Source organism: Populus trichocarpa, chromosome 7 (genome assembly GCF_000002775.5).
Source record: "Populus trichocarpa isolate Nisqually-1 chromosome 7, P.trichocarpa_v4.1, whole genome shotgun sequence".
NCBI lineage: Eukaryota > Viridiplantae > Streptophyta > Magnoliopsida > Malpighiales > Salicaceae > Populus > Populus trichocarpa.
Genome location: NC_037291.2, coordinates 1,066,688 through 1,075,672, shown reverse-complemented (window position 1 = coordinate 1,075,672; position 8,985 = coordinate 1,066,688). Strand labels below are relative to the sequence as shown.

Sequence of the window (8,985 nt, the reverse complement as noted above, 5' to 3'; positions counted from 1 at the left end):
CGTGGCAGGTGTGGCAGGAAGTTTGATAACGAAACGTGAGAGAGAAAGCACAAGTTATGGAGATGATATTTTGAAGATAAATTGAAGACGACATGATAAGTTTGTTTTGGATGGTAGTTGTCAAGACAGAACAGGATAAAATAAAGTGGCCTTACCTTTGTCTGTCTTTCCTTTCCAGCCTCGTTATAAATTACCCGATCCGGGGTAGATTTGGTCAAAAATTAGGTTACATATTAAGCTCCCGGTTCCGATTGCCGCTCAAATAGAAATTAGCTATAATTCAATTTATTTTTTAATATATTGAAGTTAAAAATATTTTTTTTAATATATTTTATAACAAAAATCATTTAAAAAAAAAACAACTATACTCTCAAATACTTTCCAAGCAAGTTGGTTCCAATAAATGCATGGAATGGACTCATTTTGCACGCTTAATTAACATTAAAAACATTAATCCTTCTCAAAATAAAATTAAAAACATGCATTCACTTTCTTTTTTATTCCTCCGAACCAAACCTACACCTTCCTTTTCCTTTAAACATTTTATTTTTTATTTTTTATCATGTACCTACCTAACCCAACTTGAGCACGAATTAAACATGTTGACATTATAATAATTCAATTTCAGTACAATGTCTGGTGGCATTTTTTTTCTTGTTATATTTTTTTTTTGGGGTGGATTGTTGGGTGTTGGCAGTGTAACATTTGAATAAAAAGTTTAATTTTTTGAGTAAGTATTTATTTGAAATTTTTGTAATTTTTACGATTGAACTTTTTAAAAATAAGTTTGTTTTAAACTATATATACTATAATTTTTTTAAGATAGAATTTCCGTTGAAATTTATATAAAATTATAGTTTCTATTAATTAATCAAATGCTTTCAAAACAATAATAGAAACAAAACATAGTTTTAATTACGTTTCGTTTTGTGTATATATGTTTTGTATTGTAGTGTAGGGTATTTTTTGTTTAAAAATATTTTTGATATTTTTTTTATTTTTTATATCAGAAAATTAAAATTGTGAAAAAATAAAATAAAAATTAATATTTAATATTCTTTAATATTTAATAACAAGCATACACGAAGAAACCTAAGCTTAATTACAATGCGAGATAAAGAGAAATAGAATTAAAGGGGTTAGTGTAGGAAGCGAGGAGTGACGTAAGGGACTGGGGACAACCATCAACCATGCGCAATGAAGCGGTCCTCCCCCTCTTCCCACCCTTTTATATTCTCTCCCATCTTCCACTCCTAAAGGAATTTTTTTCTTCCTTCAGTACATCTTCATTTCTGCTCCTCCTCCTTCTTCTTCCTTTTGTCTCCTTCTTCTTCACTCCCTCAGTCTTTAAGTTACTTAATTTTAATACAATACACCAAGCTAGCTTGTCCATACAAACTCTTAAGGTAAGCTTTTTGTACTTGCATGGAACTCAATCCATCCCCTAATACTACAAACATTATTATATTTCATTACAAAATGATCATTTTCATGTATATATATATATATATAGAAGCTAGCTATAGCTAGCTAGATTTCTTCTTTCTCTACAGTTTAAGCTAGCGTTCATACGGGAAATTAAGGAGGGTGCATTTTGTAGCATCTCTTCTAGCTAGAAGTACTCAAGAGGTTCCTTTGAATTTCATGAGATTCATTTTGAAATTAATTAGGGGTTGCTTTCTAATTGAAAACCTTTCTGATAACCTCTCCCTGTCCGTCTTTCTCTACCACGTATGAGAGAGAGGTAGCACATCCCTAATTGCCTAGATATATTTCTTCACGTCAAAATCCATTTTGTCCGAATTAACTTTGGCATCAATCAGAAGAGGAAACGAGTCAAAGAACACACCTGGAGAAGACCAAGATTTTGGTAAAAAGATTGTTAGAAAGTTCATTTCCTTGCTATTAATATAGGTAAACCCTCAAACTCACCATTCTCTCCTGAACTTTATTGCATATAGGATCTTTCCCTCATCGATCCTTTTACAGACTAGCGATACGTTCAAAGAGACAGCTGATCTCTCCCTCTCCGTCTCTCATGAAAACTACCAAGTCACTAACACCTTGACAAAGTAAGCCCACCCAAATATTCTTGACTATTGTATTAACACTAACTCCTTAACCTCACCAATCTTGTAGTTGGTCGTTTACCCCTTTCTTGATCCATTAAAATGCTAGGATAAAGAGGCATTACCTTATATAACCACAAGCATTTTCTTCTCTTGTGGGGCTCTTCTGCATTTTTTTTCTTGGAGTTTTACTAAAGGAAAGAGGGTCAGTTTCTGCCATGAAAAATCTTGACAAGCAGACAAAATGGTCAGGCCCCGTTTCTGCATTAATGAGACACACACTCTGCAGCAGCAAGAGCGCCCTTAAGAGTGCTTTTCTTTTCTCTCCTTTCTTGCAGGCTTGATCCAATAAGAAACTGTGTCTCTCTTTTTGCCTTCTCTTGACCTTTTTTTCTCTTTCCAGGAACGCATGCTTTAAAATCTGTGATAACGTCATCCTCTTTGTCCAATTGGAAGTTTTCTGCTCTCTAAACAAATTAAATATTAAACCACACTAATTAATACTTAATTTTTTAATCATGCTTGTTTATAAGGGAAACCCCGTTCTTGATGCATCATTTCTACCATTCACTAACACAAGACAACATCATTAGTGCAACCCTTTAGCTGTCCAAATTTCTTGATGGACCCTGTACAAAATAGAGGACTACCTAGCTAGCTAAGCTCCAACTATCTCTTGGTTTTTATAAAAAAAACACAAACTTTCTCATGATTTTGTTCCCTTTTCCTCCTCACCTTCCTTTCCTCTTCTAGCCTTCATCATAAAAAATAATTTTATGTGAAACAATTAATTATGGGGTGTTTTGTTTTATAATTAACACGCCCTTATTTTCCTATCTTAGATATATGTATGTATGGTGAGTGTTGCTCACCACCAAATGAGTTGATGATTATACCTGATAACGCTTGTCACCTTTTCGTTTGGAGGGTCCCTTGTTTTTTTTTTTTTTTTCCTTTGTATTACTCTACTATAACTCTACCTAGCTTCCCCTTTTTAGCTTTTTATTCTCTGGTTTTCTGTGATCTCTTTGGTGTCTTTATATAAGTTCATCCATTCACTCACTGATCACATTTTGTTATGATTTAAAGATGATGAATTAGAGAGCATTATTATTGATGGTAACGGTGGTGTTGGTGAATTTTATGCAGCATCATCAACGGTTGTTATGATGGAGTCAATGGAGTCGTGTGTCCCACCTGGATTCAGGTTTCATCCGACCGATGAAGAGCTTGTTGGCTATTATCTAAGGAAAAAAGTTGCATCGCAAAAGATCGATCTTGATGTTATTAGAGAAATCGATCTTTACAGAATTGAACCATGGGATCTACAAGGTATATCGAAGTTGTATTCCTTGATCTTTTTTCTCTTTTTAGGGTTAATAGATCATATGGATATCGTTGAGTTCAGTTTTCATAAGGATCAACATGCATGTTAGTTAGGGTTTGATCTTGGTTAGGATTAGTTTTGACTATCCCTTGATCTTGTGTATCAACAAGTTTCTGTACTATGCAACATACTTTAACTACAACTCGGTGTACGTCTACTGATTTTAGCGGATCAAATAGGGTAACAGTGCACTATACACATTTCAATGATTTATTTAGGTCATGCTGACATCATTAGTTACGTTAGCCAGAATTCCTAAGAACAAACTTGAATCAACCTTGCTAAAACTTTTTAATGTACAATATTGTTAATGATGTACAGAGAGATGCCGGATCGGATATGAAGAGCAGAATGAGTGGTATTTCTTTAGCCACAAGGATAAGAAGTATCCAACAGGGACAAGGACTAATAGAGCAACCATGGCTGGCTTTTGGAAGGCGACCGGGAGAGACAAGTCAGTTTATGACAAAACAAAACTCATTGGCATGAGGAAAACCCTTGTCTTCTACAAAGGAAGAGCCCCAAATGGGCAGAAAACTGACTGGATCATGCATGAATATCGGCTTGAATCCGATGAAAATGGTCCTCCACAGGCAAGCTTATCAACTTATGTCACTCTACCCCCCTCCCCTCCTCAATTGATATGTCATACAATAAAGGTGAAAGCAAAATGTCTTCATTGTCTTCCAACATACTGATTAACTTTGAACAGGCTCTACATATTGACCTAGTATGCTGTTTGACATTTAGAGTTTATTAATTATAAAGAGGGTTGGGGAATCCATTACTTTGAGTTTCATCAGAGAGTTCTTTCTCTTGGACAAGATCATTAGTGCTTCATAAATTCTTCATATTACCTAACTTTTAGTGAAAAATATATAGATATCATTTAATTTCCTATCATCTAACTTTTAAACTTATGAGAAACAGAATCACTCTTTACTTTTGCATGCATAGGCCACTAACTGTAGTTTCACTGTGTATGTTCTCTGGAAAGAAGACCTCGGATCCACCATCACTTAAGTCAAAAAGGTCATTAGAGATTTTAAAGCATGTGAAATAGCTTTCTTCCGATTCCTCTTTCTGGTATGGGCTGCCTTTCTATGTTCATTTTGTCAAAAGAAAAATTCTAATTCCCATCTTGTTCATCATCTTTGACTACTACCTCTCTTTATCAAACAAAAAGATGACTCAAAAAGCCAACAGAAATTTAAAAACAAATTGCTTTTTCTTTGTGCTCGTTAGCTTCTTTTATGCTATAGAAAAAAGTTTGAAGCTATTAAAAGATAAAAAGAACTCATGATCTCTTAAAATATTTGTTAAGCAACCGCAGGAAGAAGGATGGGTAGTTTGTCGTGCATTCAAGAAGCGAACTACTGGCCAAAACAAGAGCATTGAAGGATGGGACTCAAGCTACTTCTATGAGGAATCAAGTGGGGTTAGCTCAGTGGTAGATCCTATGGATTATATAACAAGGCAACCACAAAACTTTTTGGCTCAGAATTTCTTGTGTAAGCAGGAGATAGAAGGAGATAACTTAAGTTTTATGCACTCGGAAAATTTTGTACAGCTTCCTCAGTTAGAGAGCCCATCCCTGCCGTTAATAAAGAGGCCAAGCTCATCAGTATCTTTGATATCAGAGAATAACAACAGTAACAATGAAGTGGAAGAGCAAAATAGAATGTTGTCCAACAACAACACCCAGAAGGTGACTGACTGGAGAGCCCTTGACAAGTTTGTTGCTTCTCAGTTGAGTCAAGAAGATAGATACGACGGTGATGGTGTTTCAAGCTTTGTTGGAGCAGAAAATAACTCATCAGATATGTCATTGCTGTTATTGCAGAGTGGAAGAGACGAAGGGAACAACAAATTTAATGGATTCTTAAGTTCAAGTCCTGACTGTGATATCGGAATATGCATATTTGAGAAATGAATCTGGGGATTTTAATAGCTTTTTCTTACTTGTAGTACCACTACTCTAATGTATGATGAATCTGATGAAATTTATTATATATATATATTTCTGTTAAAATATATATGGTTTTTCATGAATGAAAAATTAACCCCCCCCTCCCCCCCTCTCTCTGTCTAAACGTGATTATATATATATATTGGCACTTATAATTTAATTGTTCAGTGATCATGAGAGACAAAAGTAACAAGAAGGAAAAGTGAGGAAGAACTTTAAAGTACACTTTCTGAAGCGTGCCTTACTTGGGAAGAGAGATCAATTCAAGCTATAGTTAGTAGTAAACAGTCATTTTCTTCATGGTTATGAAAAGGTATGCCTTCTTGTGATTCATAATTAATCTGAACCGATTCTCAATTATCGTATTTGTTTATTTTTCGAATTTAGCCATAAACATGTGAAATGCTCTTTTTTCTATCAAATTTGATTTTTTATTTTGATAAATGACATTCCTTTTAATTATTTTAAAACAAAGCTAAAATTAAAATATTTTAGATTAATCTACCCCATCTATAATCCAGGCTAAATCGAATTTTATAATCATGAAATAATATAAATACAATTATTTTTATAGAAAATTAGCTATTCTATCAAACATATATACTATTTTCTCGAGAATATATAAGTGGATAAAAACAGAGGAAATTTACAAAACATTTGTACATTCTTTTTGTAGTGTTCTTAATAGGGAAATAATCTATTTTAGAATGGAGATAAAATTAAGAAGAAATGGAAATTGGAAAATTATTTCCTGAAAATAATTAAACACAACCGCAAGCCTAGCTAGCCTTTTTTTTCCATTCTTCAAATGGACAGTACTGTAGTTTGCGGATACTCAGTTATTAGATATAAGCTGTTTCCATGCATGATCTTCAAAATTATCTTCGTCTAACAAGTATATTTGAAAGCTTAGTATAGTTGATAAATGATTATATATATATTCTCAAGTTATCATTAAGAATATTTAAATATATTAAAAAAATAAAAAACTGTGAATACATCAATAGTTTACTTGTGAATGGCCTGCTAAATTAAGAATATTATATACTTTTACAACTTTAGTTGTGCTTTATTTAATCTTAGGGTTTAGATATGTGTTAAACTAAAATACATAGTTTTTTCATTCTTAATATTTTTTAGGTTTCAAGGAGTTATGAAAGAGTCCAACACACAATCTGATAAAAATATACATAATTTTTTATCTGATGGTTTGACCCACTAAGATTTTGCTTAATCATTTAAAGACCTAATTATATATATGGAAACTAGCTTGCCGGATTAAAAGCTATTGTTTTGGATTTTTTTTATTTTTTATTTATTTAGATAATAACTTTCAATTATCTAGGATTTTAATAATTATGATGTTTTTTCTTATATTTAAACGTGCCAGTAATTGTTTTAGAAGAGAATTATGAAATAAAATTTTTAAAAAAACTATTAAATTTTTTAGAGTTTCCTTACGATTAAGGATATTAAACTTAAATTTGAGAACATTAGTTTTTCTCTCTATGTATATTTTAATGCTATAGAACTTTTAAAGATTGAAAAAACATATCCATGTTATATAATGCTTTATTTAGTTATAATGCGTGTTCAGAAAATAAAATACTTATAGAAAAGAAAAGGATATATATAGTCAATATCCTTGGAGAAGCTTCAGAAAAAGCCATGGACCAATACATGTTGAAGCGACCAGTGCACATGCAATTATGAAAGACAAATTTTGAGATTTTGGTTGGCTCGATAGAGGCATGATCAGGACCACCTTCTTGAATAACAGCTCTACTATATATATATTCCTTCTGTAGTGAATGCGATAAATTTGTTTAATAAATAAATTAAACTCATAATCTTAGGTTAATTACCTCAATTAATATCTAGATATGAAGCCATGAGCTTGGAGTAGGATTTCAAGAAGGGAAAAGAATATTGAATACATATTTTCAAGAAATGGATAGAGTTCATGCAAGCGAATTATGAGGAATTATAAGCTTCTTCTCCTCAAATGCTTAAACAGGTGTAAGAGAAAGAAAATCATGGGATTGAATACATCGGTTCTGTTTTCTTGCTGACCAAACAGACTGTAAGAGAAAGAAAATCATGGGATTGAATACATCGGTTCTGTTTTCTTGCTGACCAAACAGACTGTAAGAGAAAGAAAATCATGGGATTTTTATCTTTTGCAGCGGAAGAGAAATGAGGAAGAGAGAGCTGAGGTTGATTTGTATGAAAAGGAAGATGGTCAAGGAAGGGAACATCTAAGTGTGGGCTTGGTGGGCCTAGGGTTTGTCTAGCATGCGTTATCCCATTGGGCATGCTTTGTCTTTATTAACATTTTGATCCCTCTTGGCTGTTGCTATTTTAGTTTTTTTTTTTTTTTTGGTGTTTGATATATTGTAATATATATATATATATATATATAGTATTTTTGATATTTAATATCCCGATGTGAAAAATAAATTTTAAAAAATAAAAATATATTATTTTAATATAATTCAAATAACAAATATTTTAAAAAATCTATCTTTTTTTCTGTATTATGTGTATGTTTGTGTCCAAAAATGATTCCTTGATTGGACAAACAGGTACGTTGCCTTTTCACACATTAGGTGGAGAAGATTCCCAGACGGTCCTGATTAACATTTTTATATGATTTGACTCGTCAAATCAAACTAAATTTTATAATTAGAGTTTATTTGTATATATTTAATTAATTTTGATTTTTTTTATCACCAACACTATTAAAAAAATTAACACAGCTTGTTAATTTGATTTACTCTTTTATGGCAATATATAAATGAATTATACACACATTATCGTTGCATATCCGGTTTGAAAAAATTAAGATTGTAAAACAAAAATTCTTAAAAAAAACACGTGTTTGTATATAAATAGTTTACTTAAAATTTGATGAAAGAAAGATTTGATTTAAATACATGAAAATTATCATACTAATAGGTTTAAAAAAGAAAAGAAACTATACAATAGCAATAACTTAATCCAAATGGAAAACAACTAATCAAGTTCTATAGCATGAAATTATAGATTGTTGGCTTGCAATATATATATATATATGTATAAACACACCTCTAATTAACATGTAGGCTTAATTATTCAGGTAATTAAATTTCTTGAGGACCACATATATCTTATATATTAGCTAGCTAGCCTTCTAGAAAGCAAAGTTTGAGAAGCTTTCAATGATTTCAAATCTACATGAGAATCACCAACTAATTGATGTGTGTAAAAGTCGTAAACTTAATTAGAGCAAATTGAAAAGAAGCAGTCCACAAGGAGGACCTGCTGGTGCATCAGTGTCAAATGATAAAAATGTACAGTCGAAGAAATAGCTCACTTTCAACATGGACGACGACTCCATCTCCTCCATGCTCAAATATTTCATTTCCTTCGCCAAATTCAATGGCCAAATCACATACATTTCAGTGATTGCACGTATCACCTTTATTGCCAAAACAATATTAATTTGGTTTTAACCATGCACCAATAGCAGAGTGTCATGTCACCATGTATTTTGCCCTTGATTAATTAGGTATGATCAC

At 32.1% G+C, this 8,985-nt stretch overlaps 1 protein-coding gene across 5 annotated transcripts; it reads left to right on the top strand.

Annotated features, from left to right (window-relative positions):
- Positions 1-1,245: 1,245 nt before the first annotated feature.
- On the top strand, positions 1,246-5,490 carry LOC7480169 (NAC domain-containing protein 37). 5 transcript variants are annotated; one of them, XM_024605068.2, is made up of 4 exons: positions 1,246-1,406; positions 3,219-3,401; positions 3,778-4,115; positions 4,790-5,490. In XM_024605068.2, exons 2-4 carry the CDS (start codon positions 3,236-3,238, stop codon positions 5,387-5,389), a joined length of 1,104 nt encoding a protein of 367 aa, XP_024460836.1. In that variant the 5' UTR covers positions 1,246-1,406; positions 3,219-3,235; the 3' UTR covers positions 5,390-5,490. The 5 variants fall into 5 exon arrangements, with proteins under 5 accessions (XP_024460836.1, XP_052310286.1, XP_024460833.1 ...); XM_052454326.1 differs by lacking the exon at positions 1,246-1,406 and adding an exon at positions 1,899-1,914; XM_024605065.2 differs by lacking the exon at positions 1,246-1,406 and adding an exon at positions 2,199-2,378.
- The last annotated feature ends 3,495 nt before the right edge of the window (positions 5,491-8,985 follow it).

Excerpts from the sequence above, each read along its gene's own strand:
- LOC7480169 (XM_024605065.2), top strand. The coding sequence starts at position 2,288 with ATGAAAAATCTTGACAAGCAGACAAAATGGTCAGGCCCCGTTTCTGCA. Across the intron at positions 2,379-3,218 it reads CAGCAAGAGCGCCCTTAAGA|CATCATCAACGGTTGTTATG; the intron begins GTGCTTTTCTTT and ends AATTTTATGCAG. Across the intron at positions 3,402-3,777 it reads TGAACCATGGGATCTACAAG|AGAGATGCCGGATCGGATAT; the intron begins GTATATCGAAGT and ends AATGATGTACAG.